The 23,811-nt window shown below is 34.2% G+C and overlaps 2 protein-coding genes across 3 annotated transcripts in view; both read left to right on the top strand.

Moving 5' to 3' along the window:
• The window catches only part of LOC106078654 (uncharacterized), a 68,626-nt gene that overhangs the window by 24,274 nt on the left and 20,541 nt on the right, over window positions 1-23,811 (top strand). Inside the window, exon 1 of one of the 2 annotated variants that reach the window (XM_056015094.1) lies at window positions 12,685-12,805. The exons of the other annotated variant lie outside the window; for it this stretch is intronic. The gene's annotated coding sequence lies outside the window, so the exon portion shown is untranslated. Of the gene's footprint in view, window positions 1-12,684; window positions 12,806-23,811 lie in introns of those variants that run through there. 2 annotated transcript variants of the gene reach the window in all.
• On the top strand, window positions 9,440-10,111 carry LOC129926252 (neurofilament heavy polypeptide-like). Its single transcript, XM_056029005.1, has one exon. The coding sequence runs from the start codon at window positions 9,440-9,442 to the stop codon at window positions 10,109-10,111; it is 672 nt and encodes a 223-aa protein (XP_055884980.1).

Below are 23,811 nucleotides of genomic sequence, written 5' to 3'. Positions count from 1 at the left end.
AGAGCATGAAGCTAAAATGGAGAAGATGAGATTGGACGCAGCACAAGCCAGAGCCCAAACTGAACAAAGAAATAACACAAATAACTCAAATAATTATACCACTCAAAGAGACAACCCTAATTCACAGACATGGCTAAAGAGAAAAATACAAAGTTTTGATGAACAGAAGGATGACATTGGTGATTTCCTGAAAAGATATGAGGCAAAAATGTCTACATTTAATATGCCTGAAGAGGAATGGTCTGAAATACTGATAGACTTTGTTCATGGTCAAGCTCTAACAATATGCCAAAATCATGACCATCATATTGATGATAGCTATCAGGTTTTAAAAAGAGAGTTATTAAATGCATATGGTCATAATGCTACAACTTTTAGAAAGAAATACTTTGACAATATACCATCATTAGGAATAGAACCCCAAACTACCATTAATATGGAAAAGGATTTTTTCAATAAGTGGGTAAAATTAGAAAAAGTGAATAACTCTTATGAAGGATTAAAAAATTTTATTCTAGTGGACAACTTTGTAAATAAATGTGATCCTCAGTTACAATCTTTTATTAGAGAAAGAAACCCAAAAACTATAGATGAAATAACAGAAATAATGAGAGTATACAAAAATGCCTATCCAAATAAACCATTTTCTGATAGGGATAAGAGCAAAGTAGATTTAATAGGATACACCAAAGAAAATGTTGATAGAAGTAGAAATAGAAACAGATCAAATAGTGGAAATAGAAAATATAGTGAAATAACCTGTTTTAAATGTCAAGGAAAAGGTCATATAGCAGCTAACTGTAGAAGAGGGAATAGTAGGTCTGGAAGTAGAAATAGATACAATGAACAAAATAACAGTAGATATAGGAGTAGAGATAGGAATGACAGGGAAAATTACAGAAATAGGAGTTACAGTAGGGAATACAAAAATAAAGGTACAGATAGGGTATATTTCATGGAAGGAAATAGGAACAATTTTGCAGTGTACCCAGGGTTTGTAGATAGAATTCCAGTGGAATTAATCAGAGATTCAGGTTGTAACACTTTGGCAGTAAAAACTAAATTTGTCAAACCTCATTGGTATAAAGGGTTTACTAAGAAAGTAGAATTAGCAGATGGCACTGTAAGGGAATTTAAAGCTATAAGGGTATACATTGAAACTCCATTTTTCACTGGTTATTGTGATGGCATTGCAATACCAGAAATGAGATATGATATGTTAGTAGGAAACATAAAAGGAGTTAAAGAATGTTCAAGAAAAGAATTAGAAGACTGGCAAAACAAATACAAAAACATAAGACAAAATCATGAAAACATAGAAACACAAAATATAACAAGTATGGTAATAACAAGATCAATGAATAAACAAGATGAGAAACAGGAAAATACAATAAATGTAATAAGTAATGATAAAGAAGAAGAAACCAGTAATGTAATACAAATAGAAAATACAGATGTTAAGGAAAGAGAGATAGAAAATGAAACACAAAATAGTCTTGAAACACAAATATCTCAAAGTGAAAAAGAAACAACACCCACATTTGCATTAGAACAAATGAATGACAATATTATTGGGAAAATTTATTCAAGAATATTAGATAAAAACAATAATAATCCAATGGAGAAATTTTGTATAGAGAATAAAATATTATTTAGACAAACAAGTAAGGATAACAAGAAAATAAAACAACTTGTCTTACCACAGAAATATTGGAAAGATGTTTTAATCATGACACATGATAATAATTTAGCAGCACATAGGGGAGTAAAGAAATGTTATAGGAATTTGTCAAAACAAGTATTTTGGCCCAAAATGAAAGCAACAATCAACAAATACATAAACTCATGTGACATATGTCAAAAGAGATCTAACAAAAGCCTAGTGAATAAAGCACCTATTCAAGAAATGGATGAACCTACAGCACCATTTCAGAAAGTATCTATTGATTTAATAGGTCCTTTAATTCAAACTGAAAATAATAACAAATACATTTTAACAGTAATAGACATGTTTAGTAGATACCCAGAGGCAATCCCATTATCAAATACAAGTGCAGAAAATATCATTAATGCCATAACTCAAAAAGTAATTACAAGACATGGTATACCTAAAATTATATTGAGTGATCAGGGATCTCAGTTTAAGTCAGAACAATTTAAGAAATGGACTAAACAATACAATATACAACACATATACTCTTCGGTTTACCACCCGGAGAGTAACGGTTTATGTGAACGATATGGTGGATCATTAAAAAGATCACTAACAAAAATAATTCAGAATAATCAGAACAAGTGGGATCATTACATTAACTATGTACTATTTGCTCATAGAAACAACATCCATGAAGCAACACAATTTTCACCATATGAAATAATACATGGAAGAAAACCCAGAGATGAATTAGATGTTTTTAAAGAAAATCTAATAGGCAATGAGAATAAATTAAATAATGACAGTGAAACAACAATCACAACAGAATTGAAAGAAATATGGACTCAAGCATATAACAACAATAAGAAGTACAAACAAAGTGCTCATGAGAATATAAATAAGAAAAGACAATTGATAACACTAGAAGTAGGAAACAATGTATTAATATTGATAAATGACCTGAAAAATAAAATTGGTAAACAATGGAAAGGTCCATTTAAGGTGATAAAACAAATTAGTGATGTGAATTATCAAATTGAAATAAATGGGAAAATTAAAACATATCACATAAATAATTTGAAACTGTATCATGATAGAGAAGATGAGTTGATACAAAACATTCAGGAGGAAATAGAAAATAAATTTTCAGAAAGAGAAGAATGCTTGATGATAATAACAAATGAAAATCACAATGAAAATGATATTAAGGAAATACCTGTAATAGAAACAAAAGAGAATCAAACTTGGCAAAAGATTAATCTTAATAATTTAACTAAGGAAAAGTCAAAAGATATAACTAAAATAATACAGGAATACAAAGAAATTTTTTCCAGCATACCAGGAAAAACTAATATTATTAAACATGACATTAAAGTAACAGACACAAAACCTATCAAGCTTAAGCCATATAGAATACCGCTACATTTACAAGACAAAGTAAAGAAAGAAATAGACAATTTACTAGAATCAGGTATAATTGAGCCATCAACATCTCCTTATGCTTCACCAATTGTGATAGCCAAAAAGAAGAATGGAGATATAAGGTTATGTATTGATTATAGGAAACTTAACAACATCACAGAATTTGACCCATATCCAATGCCAAATATAGAGGATATTTTACATAAATTAAATGGAGCAAAATTTTTTACTAAATTAGATTTAACTAAAGGTTATTGGCAAATACCTTTAACAGAAAATGCAAAACCTTACACAGCATTTGTAACACCATATGGTATTTTTCAATGGAATTATATGAGTTTTGGATTAGTAAATGCACCTGCCACATTTAATAGAATGATGAACATGATAATTGGAAACAAAGAAAATGTTATTTGCTATTTGGATGACATATGTATTTTTAATAATAGTTGGGAGGAACATTTGGTAGATGTAAAAGAAGTATTCAAAATAATAAAAGAAAGTGGACTTACAATTCAAGCAGAAAAAGTAGAAATAGGATTGGAGGAAATAATTTTCTTAGGACATAAAGTAAATAACAACATGATTAGCCCTATTGAAGATAACATAAAGAAAGTACTTAATATTGAAATACCTACAACAAAAAGACAAATTAAAAGCATATTAGGAATAGTAAAGTATTACAGAAAGTTTATAAAGAACTTAGCAGAAATAGTGAATCCACTAAATGACTTACTTAAAAAAGGAAAACCTCAAAAAGTAGTTTGTAATGAGGAATGTGTGAAAGCTATTGACAGAATTAAAGATGTTTTTAGTCATGAACTAATATTAAGACTACCTGATAAAGACAAAATATTTTATGTCACAACTGATGCATCTGGTAATGCTATTGGTGGTTGTTTAATGCAGAACTATGATAACTTACATCCTATATTATATGTAAGTAGAAAATTGTCAGAGGCAGAGAAAAAATATAGTGTCATTGAAAGAGAAGCCTTAGCTGTAATATGGGTAATTACTAAGCTAGAGAGTTATCTAATAGGAAGGAAATTCATATTATTAACTGATCATAAACCTATTCAATATATACAGCAAAAGAGCATGAAAAACAGTCGTGTTTATAGATGGTTCTTAGCACTACAGGAGTATAAATTTGAAGTGAAAGCTATTAGTGGATCTGTGAATATTGTAGCTGATTTATTGTCTAGAATGACATTGAAGTGAAACAATTTTGTAAATAAACTATGATTATATTGAGTATGTAATATATATTAATATATTGACACCATTTATATGTTATGGAAAAGGGAGATAAGTAAATTTGATGTTAAGCATTTAAAAGTAAGTATGGATATTTTTTTTTGTGTGAATCATTTCATATATCATTGACGAAAGTTAGTTCTATGGAAAAGGGTGAGTATAAAAGAAAAATGGACAAAAGCGTATAAAAGGGTGGTAAGAAAAATGTATTGAATGTGTAAATAAAGTTTGTAATTGTTTTTTGAAATATTGTATTTTATCAGATTACTGCCAGTGAAGAACATTTGAGATGTGTAGGACATGCCCATAGGATGCCACATTTTCCTCTATGATGAACTGTGTACTAAGGAGGATGATTCTGGAATGTTATGAACTGTTATGAACATTGACATTGAATATGAAGAACTGTCAAGTCAAGATGAAAATGTCAAGATGAAGAAGTCAAGATGAAGATGTCAAGATTTTATGTTTGTTGTCTTCCCCTTAAATTGAAAATGCCCTTGTAAGACTTGACAGTAGTGGAAAAATATTGACATATTTTTTTTTCAAGGGGGGGAGGAATCTGTTAGACACCTTATTTATATAGGTTAGTTATTTTAGTTATTTAGCGACGCACCATAGTAGACGCATATTGAACGGGACTAGTGACGTTTGGGATATGTTGGGTTAGAGACCGGAAAATCAGTTAGCGTTAGAACACTCCAGGGTAACGACGTGTTTAGTGACAGAGACTTCTACTGTGGCCTTTTATCATAATAAATATATATTAACTTGTTCATCATCGTTGACTACATCTCTTCACCTGTTACAATTGATGTGCCAGTTCTTGTTTGTGTTGTTGGTCAACTACACGTAATACACCCGAACAATTACACCCAAACGATTGCAGAGTAATTGGTTGACTTCAAGACAGCCTGAACTAGCAACATCACAATAGACGCTATTAGTTTTGTGTGGTCTTTCTGTCCGTCCGTCCGTCCGTCCATCCGCCCGTTCAGATCTCGTAAACTGGAAAAGATATTGAAAAACCGAGATCATGATATTTTAGACCATTCAAAGTTCTGATGCAACGGCTTCTTTTTCTTTTCTGAAAACGAAAAATGTAATTTTTAAAATCAACTATGCAAGCAGTTTTTTTTCATAAAAGTACACCTTTTCACTACTATTCACTATTAATAGTAATAAACTCAGAAGGCTATTTAGTAAGGGAAACTATCATTTACCATATTGTTAACACATTTATGATAACGGTTTTGGATTTTTGACACAATTTTTTTTTTTACAATTGTATTGCGAAGTTTAGTCATGCTAACTATACATTTAGCAAAAAAAAATTATTATTTTTTCTTAAATAGAAAAAATCTATTTAGTATGCATATAAGTCAACATAATTTAAAACAACAATTAATAAGTAGTTTTTCATATTATTCCGTGAACTGCATTGCTATGGTATCACTATTAAACACTAAAGTAAGAATAAGAGATTGACCCTATACAAAACAATTAGATCACTAGATAATCATGATATGACAACTGTTAGGCAAGGTTCACATTCAACTGCACCTTCACTTTTACCTATTCCTTGCTCTGCAGGATCGTTGAAGCACCACACAAGATCTGTCAACCTTCTTTCTCCATTCTTCTCTGTAATTTGCCTATGATAGAATTTTAATCTGAAAATATTGAAACCTGCCTTTTTATCTGCCTGGGTGGACCACTTCAGGGGTAGATTTTGAGTTTGTGTTTCCACACAAACTGTCTTTGTAACTTTGTTTCTTTTTTGTTTTATCTTTCTCTATTTTCTTTTATTAGTAGGAGAACAGGAACAAAGGCATTTCCTCTCTCTCTTACTCTTTTTCACTCCTTCTTGTTATCTTCTCTCCCCATCCTTCTGTTTCTCTCTCTTTCTCTCTCTCTCTCTCTCTCTTTCTCTCTCTCTCTCTCTCTCTCTCTCTCTCTCACAAACACACACTTTTTTCACTTTCTATTTTTGTTAGTTGGGAAAACAGAAGAAAAGTCTAGAAACAAAGTCAATGCTGCATCATATTTTGGACAACAAAACAAAGTATTTAGCTGAGCTCATGTCAAATAAGTAATCTTATAAAAAAGACGTCCCGAAGTTATCTTACAAAAACGTCCTAAGTGTACTAACAAGCAGCTTAAGAACATTCTCTGTAATCTGACACATAGTTCTAACCATAGACCTACTACAAAAGATATTGCCATTGATTACCTGTAAAACAGGGGAAGATAATTGCCAACTTGTACACTTTGAATGAATATTAAAAAAATGGTATGGTTGCTTAACGTTCGAAGTCGTCCTAGAGTAAGCTAATAACTCTTTCCCCTGTTCGCCCCCTTCCTTCCAATTAAGTTCTTTTTATCTCACACTCCCTCGTCCCACCCACGAACAGCCTTGACCTGATGGCTTTTTTCCCCACGTGTTTGAACTTAAACCTATGTTCTCTCATTTATAGGCGGCGATTTGGTGTCAGAAGTGGGGAAGTGTAGAGACCACTACTTATAGTATTGTTTTCAAGTAGGTCTTCATTCTGGGAGTTCGCATCACCCATGACCTGCTTACGTTTTAAAGACTGTTTTCATAGTCAATATCTTTTATTTTGTTTCTTTATTTTGCATACAAATAATATAGGGGGGAATCCTGAAAAGGTGAAGGTCAAATAAGAGCAACCAATACAAGATGTTGATAATGTCAAGTCAATATAAGCTGGCGTCACTTCTGCCAGGGACAAAGAAATGTGACAACACCAGAACATTGACACTAGAAATGTGTGACATAAAGATGGCGTCTTTAATGACTAGACGACATTTATTCGAAGCTGGGATCAACATCAAAACCACACACAGGAAAACCCCAGAAAAACTACGTTATTGTTTCCATTGATCATGCTTTCATTTCTAACACTAGCCAAGTACTCAATCGTTATTGCTTTATTTTATTATTACCAATAAGATACAAACAATCGTTCGTTATTACAATAGAATAACATACATATTTTTTCCTGAACAATAACAATTGGTAAAAATATTTCTAATCGCACAGATTCATTATTGTTGGTCTAGACCTATTACAAATTTATTTGTATGAATGATTCAAACTAATTGCTATAATTACACTTAATGTAATTTTTTGTTCCGGAACCCTTTTCATTTTTCAATGGCTTTTTTTTCAATAGATATTTTTTTAATCACGTGAGACTACCAGAACTTGATAAGGCCCTAAGCTTTTAAAGATATGTGGAGCCTTGTAATCAACATTAGGCTATTTCTCATTTGCTCTTTTTTTCAAAAAGAATGAAAATATTCCTGGAACCATTTTTGTGGGGGCACTCAACACAAGTAGGCGCCCTCAAAGTATAGTTTGTGTTGCCAATAGGTCAATCTAACACCGATGTCATGTTCAATAAAAAAAATAAAAAAAGAAAAAAACTGCCTTCCTCTATAATTTTACGAAACAATATGTGCTTTCGATTATATTTTAAAAAATGTAGAAAAGTATTATTGCTTTCAATAACTCAGTCCTTAAAAGAAACTTAAAAAAATTAAACTTCCAGTTGTGTAGGTCAAAAATAAAAATATTTTGTTTTCTAGTATTTCATCCTCCATTTTAAACCCCATCAATAATTCCTAGAACTTGTTTGAGATACCAATCAAAAATAGTTAATTACCAATAGTTAATTAACTAACGGGTTAATTTTTTTTATTGATTCTTGTATTGTCAGGTAAAAGAAATAATTGGGCAAAATTTCAGCTTGATCCGGGATTGGATGTGGGAGAAATAACGTGCACAAACTTTTTACCAGACAGACAGTGAGTTGATATAAGCTTTGTAGAAACATAAATATACAAATACTGTAAACAATGACTTATAAACAAACACCCACATTTGTTCTTAAAAACTGCTGGGTTTTTAAATGTTTAAATAAAATCGAATAGGGTTGTTAGGACGCATTCACAGAAAATAAGCTAAATGTAAAGAAATGGCGTTAGAATAATAGATGAGGTCGGACAGAAATGGTAAGAGTTCCTTCTCCTAATTGTTAAGTGCTGCCACGGAAGTAGTGCATAAAAAGTAGTGCATAAAAAGTAGTGCGAGCGAAGTAGTGCCAGCGGTGTTCTAATGTAGCAAAGCATGTGAAATAAAATCGCGAAGGCTGACAACCTAACGGTAGGTGACATGGATTTCTCCCGCATGTATCAGAAATGAAAGGTCCTCACATTCTGGCATGTGTGGATTGTGACAGAACAGTGGAGGCTCTTTTTCACCTCCACCAGTTTCATTTGGCATCTAAACGGGGATTCTATTTGGCTTCCTCTAACGAACGTTTCCACACGGCTGTCATCTTGCATTGCCCGTGAAAATACAGATCAGAAAATCTTTAAAGCACCCACTGTCGTGTTCTCTGCACCTTGTGATCTCTGCAGCAGAGAGAAGAGCTCAGCATGCCGAGGTGAAATTGTTCTAATTTTGTGTGTGTACACTAACTAGAAAGTCAGTGATTATGTACCGAGAGAGGCAAGCGTGAATCTAATTGACGCATCAATTCACGGATGATCCAGCAACCTAGAATTGTTACGTGGGTGGAGTTCTGGAGTAGGCCTCAAAGCGTGGATCCCTGAGACAATTGGCAACGTCTAAAACAACGATTTATGAAACAATATAAGTATATTTATAAACCACTGCAACTATTTGAATGCCATTTCGACGACAATAGCCAGGATTGGCTTAGAACTCTCAAAGCTTCTGAATTACAAAATCAATGCGCGTTTAGTAGATGACAAAATTGCTCCAGAAATTTGTGGCTGGTTAACGAGCAACTTCTGCCGCCTGGGGAAACTAAATTTACATTGCAACTTCTGCCGCCTGGGGAAACTAAATTTACATTGCAACTTCTGCCGCCTGGGGAAACTAAATTTACATTGCAACTTCTGCCGCCTGGGGAAACTAAATTTACATTGCAACTTCTGCCGCCTGGGGAAACTAAATTTACATTGCAACTTCTGCCGCCTGGGGAAACTAAATTTACATTGCAACTTCTGCCGCCTGGGGAAACTAAATTTACATTGTAACTTCTGCCGCCTATGGAAACTAAATTCACATTGCAACTTCTGCAGCCTAGGGAAACTAAATTTACATTGCAACTTCTGCCGCCTGGGGAAACTAAATTTACATTGCAACTTCTGCTGCCTAGGGAAACTAAATTTACATTGCAACTTCTGCCGCCTGGGGAAACTAAATTTACATTGCAACTTCTGCCGCCTGGGGAAACTAAATTTACATTGCAACTTCTGCCGCCTGGGGAAATTAAATTTACATTGCAACTTCTGCCGCCTGGGGAAACTAAATTTACATTGCAACTTCTGCCGCCTGGAGAAACTAAATTTACATTGCAACTTCTGTCGCCTGGGGAAACTAAATTTACATTGCAACTTCTGCCGCCTAGGGAAACTAAATTTACATTGCAACTTCTGCCGCCTGGGGAAACTAAATTTACATTGCAACTTCTGCCGCCTAGGGAAACTAAATTTACATTGCAACTTCTGCCGCCTAGGGAAACTAAATTTACATTGCAACTTCTGCCACCTAGGGAAACTAAATTTACATTGCAACTTCTGTCGCCTGGGGAAACTAAATTTACATTGCAACTTCTGCCGCCTAGGGAAACTAAATTTACATTGCAACTTCTGCCGCCTGGGGAAACTAAATTTACATTGCAACTTCTGCCGCCTGGGGAAACTAAATTTACATTGTAACTTCTGCCGCCTGGGGAAACTAAATTTACATTGTAACTTCTGCCGCCTGGGGAAACTAAATTTACATTGTAACTTCTGCCGCCTGGGGAAACTAAATTTACATTGTAACTTCTGCTTTCTCTATAAATTTTATGTTAAAAGCGTGAGCACATTTATCCATTGGCTATTCAAGATGTAACGAAGCTACACGCGCCCAGTAAGAAAAAAAGGGAGCAATTATTGTGAACTGTGAGAATCACTGTATTGTAAAAGGAAAGATAGTAGCGTTGAAAGAATACATTCAAGTTCTACAACTGGGAATGTTGGGCTTCCTCTTTTTTTTTTTTTTTGTTCAAGTCACATGATCTCTAACGTTTCGTTTAATGCGTTATAAGAAGTCATAAGATACACATAAGTTATACAGCTCAGTGCGTTTCTTGAGACTTTATCTACGCTTACTTATGTATGCTACGCTGTGGCGTATCAACCATGGCGCAAAGGAGTTGATTGATCATTCGTGTCCAGTTTTTACCCACACGAGCCCTTAAAAAATATTAATTCCTTGTTTGTAAAAGCCTATTTAAACAATAGAATCTAAAATGGTACAATATTTGCATCGGAATCTTTTTTGGTAAATATACCGATACCTGACTTGTATATCGGTATCTCCTGTACCAGATACCTGACTTGTATATCGGTATCTCCTGTACCAGATACCTGACTTGTATATCGGTATCTCCTGTACCTATACCTGACTTGTATATCGGTATCTCATGTACCAGATACCTGACTTGTATATCGGTATCTCATGTACCAGATACCTGACTTGTATATCGGTATCTCATGTACATAGACTTTCTAGAGAGCGGATCCAGGAATTTGACGGGAAAGTTAGATGCATGAAAGATATAAGAAACTTTTGATTCCTAGTTTGGGCATAAAGGAACTCTATCAACCAGTTTCAGAATGTAGATCAACTAACCGCGTTCACTTACCCACCCAACTACCCACCAACATGCACACACTCACACACACACACTCTCTCTCTCTCTCACACACTATTTGTTTTTCTTTCTGCACAGCTGCCATAAATAATGTACATCAACATGATCACACACACACACAAGAATGCACACACACACACAATGATCTATCTAAAACATAATTCTTGATAAAAGTTTCTTGATAACAGGGCATGCAATGCAGACAAATAATTACCCCCCTGCAGCACAGTGTGGAACTCAAGAACAAAGCTGAACGGAAGTGCCGCCCATGAGTTTAAAAAAAAAAAAAGTAACACCTTCCCTTTTAACACAATCTTTTGACCTTCTTCGCATCATACTTTTTTTTCTTCATTGATCTCCCCTAGTTTAGTTTCATTTATTTGAACTGCCCACAAAGGGGGAAAAAAACTCTAAATAACATGTTATTCAATTTACAACACACAAAAAAAATTAAAATCTAATCACAGCACAAGGGGAAGTAATAAAATATAAGCTTCTGAATAATAGCGTTTATATTTCACAACAAAATAGTAATCACACATAAAGTCATTATTTTAATAGTAATCTAAAAATGCATTATCAGTAAATCGTCCTTCTTAAGCATGTCTGAATGTGGTACCAGAGGCGTAGTGAGTGGGGGGGGGAGGCGGGCACGATGCCCCGGGCGCTACCCTCAGGGAGGTGCCACACACAGAGAGGCGCCTATATACATTCATTTTAAATGGGGCAGGAGGGGGGCTCCAATAAAGTGCCTGCCTCGGGAGCACGTTTTTCTCTATGTGGTACACTACTATATAGAAGTCTAGCAAGAGGTGGATGGACAGAAAAGGAAGACTGCTCAGCCACACACTCTGTACCACTAACATTGTAACAGATCTGGGCCTACATGCTTTTTTTTTTTAACTTTCGGAAGAATTCTCATTAACAGTTGTACTTAAAATTATGACTCGCGTAGCACAATAGGTCCGCGACACGACAATTAGACGTTTAGATATAACTGGCGATTCTTGAACGTAAGACTCGTGGTAATGTACAATTCTAAAAACTCACTCTGCATGCTACACCAAGCCGTGATGACCCAAATAGATTAAACATTACCTTGACCTTGGACTTTGGTTTCCTGAAACTGCATGCTAAAAACAAACAATATTTTTTAAAAATGTTTTTGAAAAACAAAGCTTATCTAAGGGATGGAACTCCGCACTAACAACTATATCTTTTATGTAGAAGTTATTTCCATTATTCGATATTAAACTAAATAATTAATTACCAATAAATAATTGACTGATAGGTTAATTGTTAAATTTATTCATGTTTAGTCAGGTGTAATAAATAATTGTTTAATTTTTTTTTAACTAGATCCGATACCGAGTGTGGTAAAAATAATGTGTTCAATTATCGAAGGGGACGAAACCCTACATATTTCGCCGTATATCATAAACTATTATGATGGTTGCCATGCATGTTTTTGTCTGTATCTGTGTTATAATGGATCATGTTAAGGTCCCAGTGGACCGTCTGATCATATCAAGTGTAGATCTAAATGTCATCCATCATCTGATGTCCTATGCGACTCTTTACAAACTTTATGCTAGCATATCTCCATCTCTCGATGGCATCTTGTTTCATTCAGATGTTTCTGTTGTTTTTGTTCTGACGATTCAAGAACTAGCTGTATCTCCTCTGCGTTATTTCCATTGGAATTGAGAAGGTAGTTTTCTTTTATTTAGTGTGTACACAATAGTCTTTCTTTATTCGTTAATGTCATGACAGATTCCTCGGTAAGGGTTCTAGCATTTACTTTTTCATGGCTTCATGTCTCGCTTCTTTGTTTTTCTCTAAGATTACTTTTAACAAATAATCAGTCGCCTCATTCAACTTGTAGAAATGCGTGAATTATGATGCTCTCTCTCCCTCTCTTTCTCTCTCTCTCTCTCTCTCTCTAGCTCTCTCTCTCTCGCTCTCCCTCTCCCCATTGCATATAAATTATTACTAACCAAATTCCTTCCTCTCCAGGATCACTTACAAAACTCGCACAAACTTTTTGCCTTGAGTGTCCGGTTATTTATATTTATTTATTATTAATTTGAAGATATGATTTCGCAAATTTTACACCAGTGTGCTATTAATTCTATTTAAATAAAAAATTATATGTCATTAATAAATGTTCTTAAATGGTGTCTGCTTTAAAGACACGTTAGTTAAATGCCTCCGAGGACACATTTTTAAAATAAGCATGGAGAGGCCGTACAAAGAATTATTCCTAATTGCTGTGCAATTTTCTTTAAATTAGTTGCCTGCGGCTCAGGACAGCATATTGTTTTTCTTATTAGTAATTAAGTCAATAATTGTTTCTTTAAGTTATGTAGAAATTTATCAGCATAGTAGATTCACGTTTTTTTTTATTTGGTTTTTGATGTTAAAGGTGTTGCTAGTTGTTGGTTTTGTTGTTTATTGTGTAGATAATGAAAGGTGATTTTGATATGTTGTTGTTGTGGATTGGTTGTTGATATTGTTGTTGATGTTTTCCGTGTTGTTTTGTGGATGTTGTTGATATTGTTGTTGATGTTGCGGTTGATGTTATAGATGCAGGTGTTGATGTACGTGTATAAGGTGCGTGATGTTATTACTTATTTTGTTCTTGATGGTGCTGTTGTAAATGACTGTTTTTGGATGTTTATGTTGTTGGTGTTTATTTTGATGCTATTGTTTATTTTACTGAATTTATTGATGTGTTTAATAGCGTGATTGATGGTAAATCTTGTTATGCAATGGAATTCTCTATGATTAATGTGTTTAAAGCTTTTTTTTTTTAATTTTATTTTCAAAACCAGTAATTAAGTTAGTTTAAAAAATATTGACTTGTACCATATCTTTAAATTTCGAAAACTAATTCTACTTGCAAAAATACTTACATTTATGTCTGTTATCTTGTATCATCTTTTTGCAAGGACAACGAGGAAACCTACAATTTACTGGAAACATTCTCAAAAAAACAGCAACACAAAAGTAAAAACATAATTTCATTCATTTCTAGGTCTTCACAAGCTCACATAAATTCACAAGCTCATAGGCATATAATTTTCAAGCTCACATAACTTTAAAAGTTCATATAACTTTACAAGTTCATATAACTTAACAAGCTCATATAACTTTACAAGTTCATATAACTTTACAAGCTCACGTGACTTTACAAGTTCATATAACTTTACAAGTTCATATAACTTTACAAGTTCATATAACTTTACAAACTCAAATAACTTTACAAGCTCATATAATTTTACAAGCTTTTATAACTTTACAAGTTCATATAACTTTACAAGTTCATATAACTTTACAAACTAATATAACTTTACAAGCTCATATAACTTTACAAGCTCATATAACTTTACAAGCTCGTATAGGTTCACAAGCTAGCTTATTTTACAGTCATTTGTTTAAATATCTGACACCTGAATGCTAAATCTATTTACCGCTTTTCTAGAAACATTTTTGAGACAGAAATTGTCATTCGACAATTTTAACTTGTGACATTTAAGTTCAACACATTTTCTGGTGAATATTAAATCAGGTCAGAGTTAGGTCAAAGCGTTGAAACAACTACACGAGGAGTCATTTCTAAACCTAATCGAATGAGTCCCTGGTGGAATGGTCACTACGTAGTGTAAATATGTCCACATTGAATCGACTCCATAGATTTTCATTTCTGTTATTAATAGCGTAACTGTATTTATTTTAATTTAGGGAGAGTGCTGCTGGGTAAGCTGGTGGGAGAGGGGGGTTATTCAGAACATTACTTTAAAGACTGGTAGTTTCATATCCATTGAAAATAATTATTAGATCAGTAGTTTTAAGGGTTAAACATAGTGTTAATTTGTGAACAATGTCTTTTAGAAGCATAATGATGATAATAATAATAATAATACTGAACATCTGCTGTACTGGGATAGACCTATTCTGACCGACAAAACGGTAGATTTCAATCGCCTGGATCTGCCGTTCATCGATAAAAAAGAAAAAACCGCTACCATTATCGATATCGCCGTACCACTGTCTCATAATTTAAGAAAAACTGAGATAGAAAAACAAAGAAAATATGGGAACCTGGGCTTGGAGATTAAGCGTCTATGGAAATTGTCCAAAATAACAATATACCCCATTGTTATATCAACGGAGGGGATAATAACAACTGACCTCACAGACACCATCAAGGTCCTTAATATTCCTAGGAACATCTTCGTTGCCTGTCAGAGGGCGGTACTGCTGCAGACCTGCCACATCCCCAGAAAATTCCTCAGTGGAAACTGTTAAAGGGACTACGATGAATTTTGTTTCTCTTTAGCGAAACTCGACCCTGGCAGCGCCAGAGAATGACTACTCGTTCATTTCTAACATAATAATAATAATAAACGGTGGGTTTGATTTGCTGTTTATTGACAAAAACGAAAAAAAAAAAGTTACAATCATTGACATCGCCGTAACACTAGCCCAGAATAAAAGGAAAGCAGAAATGGAAGAACATAGATAATATGGTAACCTAAGCTTGGAGATTAAACGGTTATGCAAGTTGACTAGAATAACAATATACCCTGTTGTTATATCGACTGAGGGGATATTGACACTTACAGGAGCCTAAACACCCATAAGAAGATTCTCGTTGCCTTTCAGACCTGCCACATCACCAGCAAGTTTCTTAGTGGGCACTGTTGAGGGGAATACAATGAATTTAGTTTACCTTTAACAAAGCTCGACCCTTGCGATAGAATTTAAAGCTTATACAACGAAATTGATTTTATCGGATGGAATTATTACACAAAAAGATGCTGAGGGTCAGACTGACCAGAGTCTTTGAAGACAAGGTCTTTGCTGATGGTCAGACTGTCCAGAGTCTTTGAAGACAAGGTCATCTAAAATTGTCCCCATCCTTGAGCTCACTTCCTAAACTGTGTTGTGATGGAGTTTACGTCCACTAGCTCACTTCCTTTATTTCCTGTCTTTGGCGTGACCTGTTAACAGGTCGAAGTGACACGAACTGTCCAGTTAATTAAAGCGGAAAAGAGAATGCTCCTGTTTACAACTGCCCCCAGGCTACTGCAAGGTCAAGATTTACAAGTGAAACTTTCTTCTGGACAAAACTTCTGCTTTCATCCGGAAAATAAAAGAACAAAGTTCTCTCCCTTGTATCTCCTCTCTCTTTTTTTTTTTAAATGTAAAATTTAAATTTACATTTTTTATGAGTGTAAGAAACATTTTTTTCCCATAAAGATGTAAAGAAAGATTTACTTGTATTTATAATAAAACTTGACCAGACGTTCTCTGATGTATGGAGCCAAAGATAATAACTTCATTTTGCGTGGGCAAGATCATGAGAAACAAGGACACTCCGTGGGTTAAAACACAATGACTCACTCTAAAATCTTGCACATTGCTTGAGGCTTGTCATTTACATTTTTATTTTTGACCTTCTCGGTGATTAGAGAATGTGATAAATTGTGGGCCTACGGTGTAAATTAAACGTTCTTATATTATTATATTGTAACATAGAAGTTTCAAGATTGGTCGAAATATTCTTGAAAAAAAAAAATTTTAATATGCATATTTATCTAAAGTATTTGTTGATCCTTAGCCACCACATACTCCATACATACTCCAGTCTCCAACTTCAGTTTACACTTACCTATTTATAACCTCGGAGGCGCTGCGGCTGAGTGGTAAGCCGCTTGGCTTGTGAACCGTGGGTCCCGGGTTTGAATCCTGATGAAGAATAGAAACCTTGGGCGACTCTGAGTCCACCCAGCTATAATGGGTGCCTGACATTAGTCGGGGAAAATAAAGGCGGTTGGTCGTTGTGCTAGCCACATGAAACCCTATGAAACAGATGACCTATACATCATCTGCCCTATATTATAGATCGCAGGGTCTGAAAGGGGAACTTTTTTTTTACCTATTTATAACATCAACTGCGACATCAGAAACTCTTCATTGAATTCCAACACAAACATCTGAGAAAGTTTGACTAATGGTTGCATCAGAAACTCTTCATTGAATTCCAACACAAACAAAATATCTGAGAAAGTTTGACTAATTGGTTGCATCAGAAACTTACACACACATTCCAAAACACTCTGCTTAACTCTTATTGCTATAAGAACTCACAGATGAATGAATAGTAAAGCAAGACAAGTTTCAGAAAAACAAAGAATTCAAATGAAACAAAGGGGACACAAATCAGGTGTTAAAGACCCAGCTTACTATTCAAACACACTGTGTGTGTTACAATATATCTCTTATGTCAGTAATCTATCTTTGGCTTCTCTTGCTCATTATCTCTCGGAACGAGGGGAAACAGAAACAGGAAACTGAACCCATCAAGGCCGTCATTAATGGAGTTGTTTTGGTGGCTTTTTAAATAGACATGGACATGGAAATATTTTCACTTGGACTTATGTTATTAGAAATATTATATCGGATTTAACATTTTATAACATGCTAAAAATGAGTGTAACTTTTACCTTCTGAATTAAATATGCTAACGTTTACTTTATCTAAAACAAATAATTTTTTTTAATTAGTCGAATATTGAAATATGTCCATAGATACAAAAGTGTAAAAGTCCAGATCTAAAATACAGTATAAAATAAAGTAGATTTATGCATTTTCTAAACCAGGTTGTTTTTTTTTCTCGTGAGAGGGGGATGGGGGTCTGGTAATAAATGTTCCGTATTTTTGTATCTAAAATTCTTTACTTATTTAGAGTGAAATAATCGCTCTCTGTAAGTTGCACTAAAGAAGTATTGTCTTTTTTAAAAGAAAGTATGTTTATATTTTTCTTGTATTTGTGTAGTAGCATTTATACAAATAGTTTGTTATTTGTCGAAATGATGTAGCTAAAAATTGTATTTTTTTACTTAGGATTTTATGACTTATTTATGATGAAATAGATATTAATATTTAATTTAAACGTTTAACTTATTTTTAAAAAAAACTAGAAATTTACTCGCCCAGAGAAAATATGTAACAGGAACGAAATATAATTTGGCTTTATGAAGGTACTATAATGTAAAATAATAGAACAGTGAACAAGCTTTTTTCCCCAGAAGACTCCATTTAAATGAAAACAAACTGATCTATAGCAGGCAGATACAAGCCAGTTGTGCTCAAAAAAGAAATCTTAATTCCTATTGACAGAGCGTGGGTTCCACATTCACCTCCAATGAGCCCTTCACGTTTTGCCTTTCTATCTTAACGCCTGCATTTCGTTTCTGAAAGATAGCATCTTCTATCTGTCAGTAAGTTTTGCGACTTCACTGGCATAAGTAAGGTTTCCTGGTCGGTAATGTCAGTGGCTTGCCCTCAGCAACAGCACGCTGTTACAGTCTGTTGCGGTTTTGTTACATTTTTGTTATGTTTACATATGTATGCATGTAGCCGCATTACATTTTCCTCGTTTGTTGGATTCTCTTATAAGTTTAGAATGTGTTTCATAGTAGCTTTAATAAAAATACATAAATCCCATGTTTCTTATTCCAAATTGATAACATGGTTATTTTTTTCCCATACCTTAATGTTTGTATAATTATTTTGTTTCTCCTATACTTTCACCTATCCTTTAGTTTGTTGGACCGTTGGGGCACCACACTAGAGCTGTTGACCGTCTTTCTCCACTCCTATCTGTCTTTGGCCTTGGATAGAATCTCTTTCGATGGCAGGCCCGTTCATTCTTTTATGTTGTCTTCCCATCGGTTTCTCTGTCTGCCTCCTTGTTTTTTTTTTCATGGTACTGTTCCCTGAAGGAGGGTCTTTGCGAGCACCGAGTTTTAGTTTGCGTTTTTTGTAAATAGTATTTGGCAGGTTATCGTGGTGTCCAATCACTGCACTCATCCTGTTTAATGAAAAAAAATTAATAGAAAAGAAGTAAACAGATAGGCACATATTTCTTCGATCAACCAACTATTGTCTTGCTTATCACTACTTCACCAACCTCTTGTTAATTAAGCAAGATTTCTTCTTCATTGTCTTGTTTTGCACAAAGGCTTCTTCGTCTTCATATTGTCTACCACAGGGGTGGGCAACCTTTTTCTATCTATCGCATAAAAAAAATTTGGCGGATGGGGGGCCGCATATATATATATACATATATGTATGTATGTATGTCTTACAACTTAGGAAAATACGCTAGCTAACTGTTTTTGATGTCTTTTGATTCACATTTATACTATATTATACATTTACATTTCGTTTTTTAGACTCCACTCGAGGAATAACAATTTTACAATTTTTTTTTTAATTCTTTGTCATTACAATTTTATCTCACAACATTTCCCAGCAAATGTACAGTTGTACTTAGTGTGGAGTATTTAGCTGTATACACTCGTTCGTAATGTTCCAGAACTGAGGCAATAGCTTACTAGTTCTTATCCTTGTGACAGCTGTCAAATTACAGTCAGTCAGCATCGACCTGTTCTTACACTTGTTTATTTTCAATAAAATACATAGACTACTTATTCACAGATGTATTTGAACCCAAATAATGTGAAAGTTTAGCAGCTAAGTTTTTTTTTTTTAAAGTGCGAAAATACAGCTTCTTGCACCAGCAAAGCTCCACCGGAAGGACTAACTAAATTATGTCCTCTGGAGCTGAAGCAGCTTCTGCACTACTGCACTAAATGGTGAGCTGAGGGTATAGAAAACTGATGTCTTAAAAGTTGTCTTCAAAGTCCACAATCTCGGAATCCAAATAAGTCTTGTACTTTTTAACCATTTCACTAGAAATAGTTTCATGTTTCAGCAAAGGAAAATATCAAAACCTGTTTTCACTTGCTTGCTAGAGTAATGAGATAGCTTTGTTTGAAAAAAAATATAATGCGTATACATTTGAAATGTAAACAACCAATTGCAGTTATGTCGATAAAAAAAACATGACGTCTTCCCTTCTTCATTAGAAATATTAGTAACAAAGTCCTTCAATGAACATAATTTCTTTATTGAGATCAAAAATTCTCAATAACTTGGTCATGCTAAGCCAGCGGACACTACTGTGTTGCTAAATATAGTACTTCTTGGAACTGCCTGTGGTTAAGACCCCTATCTGATATGTCTGATCGCAGAGATAATTGGGTGAATAATGTTTTTGATATTCAATGCAGCTATGTCATCCATGTATAGTTTATGGTTGGGATATTTTTCTTTTAATTTATTAAAAAAACTGTTTTTCTCAGTGAAAACACGCCTTTTCTGTCGTTTCACTTATCATCTTGTTTCAAGCGAACACATTCAACACAGTTCTTCATTGTAAAGAATAACTACCGACCTGAGTTTGTGTCTTTGGCTGAATGTTTCGAAATATTGCTAATAAGAATAATCTTCGTTTACTTCAAACGTTTTAGAATTGCATGTATAGACAACGTTTCTTTAGCTTCTTCATCATAAGTTGAAGAATCAGAAGTTTCAATAGATTTTTAAAATTATTTATTTTTAACATATTTGCATTTTTTTAAAAATTATCTGTGAGCACTCCTGATTTCTGGGGTGTTCGCGGGCCGCATATAACACTCCGGCGGGCCGCATGTGGCCCGCGGGCCGTAATTTTTACCCACCCCTGGTCTACCACATCACATTCATCCTATCTGGCAAGACTTCTTCTAATCTTGTCTACCACACCATTTTCACACTATCTGGCAAGACTTCTTCTAATCTTGTCCACCACACCATTTTTATCCTATCTGGCAAGACCTCCTTGTAGCACTTGATCACTTTTATCTAATAGTCTCTTTTTAAAATTGTTTTTTAAGTTTTCATTTTCCTTCAAAAATAAAACATCCCACGCAATAATATGCAATCACAATGAGTTTATTAAGAATTTTCTCCCCCTTTTGCTTGGAAGAAATCCACTTCCGCTAGAGAATCAAAACGGAGTTGTCGGAAATGAACACAATTTAAATCAAGGAAAACATTCCTTCAGTGTGTCCAGATTAAGCCTCATTGGTGTTAGGGCGGAAAGGATGACGCTGGTATATTTCACCTTTAAAATACATTACTGAATCTGAACAAGTATAGTTCCAGATTTTATTGTTAGAGTGATCTCTATGAAGTTATCCATTGTAGGAGATGCGTTTTCATTTGAGGTTAAAAGGGACTCCGAGAAATACATAAACGAGGCAATAAAAAGAAGATAGCGTTGTTGACGGTCGTTGACTTGTTGCACCAAACTTCTGGTAGACAACTCAACCACTGTAAGCGTAGTATATCTTAACTTATAAGACTTGAAGAAATAATTTGAATAACTTCTTACGTGAACGAAACTAAATAGAACTTTTATTACAATATAAACAAATTTAACTTGAGATTAAATGAAATCAATGAAAAAATATCTCTAAACCAAATAACTAAGTCCTTGTACGAAGCATCTAAAAGATATAACTTTGGCCACCTTGTAGTTGTACGAAGCATCTAAAAGATATAACTTTGGCCACCTTGTAGTTGTACGAAGCATCTAAAAGATATAACTTTGGCCACCTTGTAGTTGATTCTTGCATACACAGGAAGCCAAAGAGTGTACGCAAGAGATCTGTAGCAGAATCGCGTCTTGTTTTCCGTAGAACAATGGACCTCATTCACCAATCGTAAATAAACAACACTTAGCCACGTGATAATATTCATAAAACAACGAAAAAAACGTATCACGTGACAGCCTTAGTGTATAACGTAATTTGTATAGAAGAAATAGAGAATAACGTGGCTAAATGTTGTTTGTTTACGGTTGGTGAATGAGGTCCATTTGTGCAGCGTTGTTCTGGATTCGCTGCAGCTTTGCGAGTTTGTCTCATGTGGAATATACCTGCTAGCACTGTTGACGGCCGTTGACTTGTAGCACCAAACTGCTGGTAGACAACTAAACCGATATAGGCGTTTTATATTTTAACTTGTAAAGCTTGAAATAACTTGAATCACTTCTTTTGTGAGCAAAACTAAATGGAACTTCTACTACAATATAAACAGATTCAACTTGAGATCAAATGAAATCAATATAGAAGACTTTAGGAATCATATAAAATGATACTCTGAAAAAAATCCAACTCACTACAATAACACGTCTTTTCAGTCAGTCGTCTGTAATATCTAAGACCGCTGACAATAAGGCCGTTTATCTTGCATCATTTACAACTAATCGCTAACCTCTTTCCACCGTCACCATAGAGATTCTAATTAATCATTATACCATCAACGTATTTCTTATGTTTTGATCTTTGTGAACAAATCGTTTCATTTCAAAAGTTTTCAAACTTGAGAGGAAATAAAAAAAAAAGCTTTCTACACACGTGTGCATTCATGAGTAATTGAAAAAGATTTAATTTTCTTTATTTTTAAATAGCACTTTTTGTTTCCCTGGCAATTCAGAAAAAGGAAAGATTGTTAAATAAACAGAACTCCAATGAACAGTTTCTTTATAAAACAAAAGACTTTTAAAAGCAAAGAAGGGTGGGGAGGGGGGGATTCCTATCAATGCAAACAGGTATGTGAAACATACATCTGATGTGATACAATTAAAAGATTTTGAAATATATTTTCATTTATACCTCAGTGTGGGGAACACGCGACACACACAAGATTAAAAACACCCACACACACACAAACACACACTAAAATAATGAGGTCGACAAAGAATGCTCAATCAATGATTCTCACTGGCATATGGTCCGGATTAAATTGTTCTATATACAGCATTGCCATAACGAAGCGCGCATGCCTCAAGCTAATAGTCTTTATATCTAAAAGGTAGATTGAAGCCTTTGTGAAATATTGAAGAAAAGACAGATGGAAGAATTATTCCCAGAAACTTGGTCCTGTAAGGATGGATTGTTAATGTAAGGATTGATTGTTAATGTAAGGATTGATTGTTAATGTAAGGATTGATTGTTAATGTAAGGATTGATTGTTAATGTAAGGATGGATTGTTAATGTAAGGATTGATTGTTAATGTAAGGATTGATTGTTAATGTAAGGATTGTTAAAGAAAGGATTGTTTGTTAATGTACTGATTTTTGTGTAAACAGAATGCTGATAAAATAATAATTCTAGACATTAAAAAAAAAGAATATTGTCCAAATATTTAGATTATAGAAAGATGTAGACCAATATTTGGAAAAAATATTTAGATTTAGTATGCTTCTTTCTCTTTCTCTCTGTCTCTCTCTCTCATATTTCCTCTATTTCCTCTCTTTCTGTTTTTACTCTCCCCACTCTCTATGTGCTATCTCACTCTTACTCTTTCGTTTATACCTCCTCTATTTTTGCTCTCTCTCTCTCTCTCGTCTCTTTCTCTTTAATCTCTCTGTTACTTTCTTTTTTCGCTTTATCATTTTAAATTTCATTCAATCTCCTTTCACTTTCTCTCTCTCTCTCTTTCTTTCCCTCTCTCTCTCTCTCTCTCCCTCTCTTGCTCTCTCATGCTCTTTTTCTCACACACACATTAACAAATGTCCATGATAGGTTGAATTTACTAGTATGAACATGGCGCCATTCTACAAAGTCTGTTGGTGGAAATAGTTCAAACTTTACCAGACGACAAGCTTCCTTGGGCTAGCATGTGTTGTCCCCCTTCCCTCTGAAATTCGTATGTTGTAATTTGCTGTCTGGGTCCAGGAACCACTAGCCTGTTAATAAACTCTCATTCTAAATAAAAGTCGAAAGCGTAAAAAAAAATATTGGTGGTTAGTA

Source organism: Biomphalaria glabrata, chromosome 1 (assembly GCF_947242115.1).
Source record: "Biomphalaria glabrata chromosome 1, xgBioGlab47.1, whole genome shotgun sequence".
Classification (NCBI taxonomy): Eukaryota; Metazoa; Mollusca; class Gastropoda; family Planorbidae; genus Biomphalaria; species Biomphalaria glabrata.
Note: the sequence above shows the minus strand (reverse complement) of the source record. Positions and strands in the feature narration are given on the sequence as shown.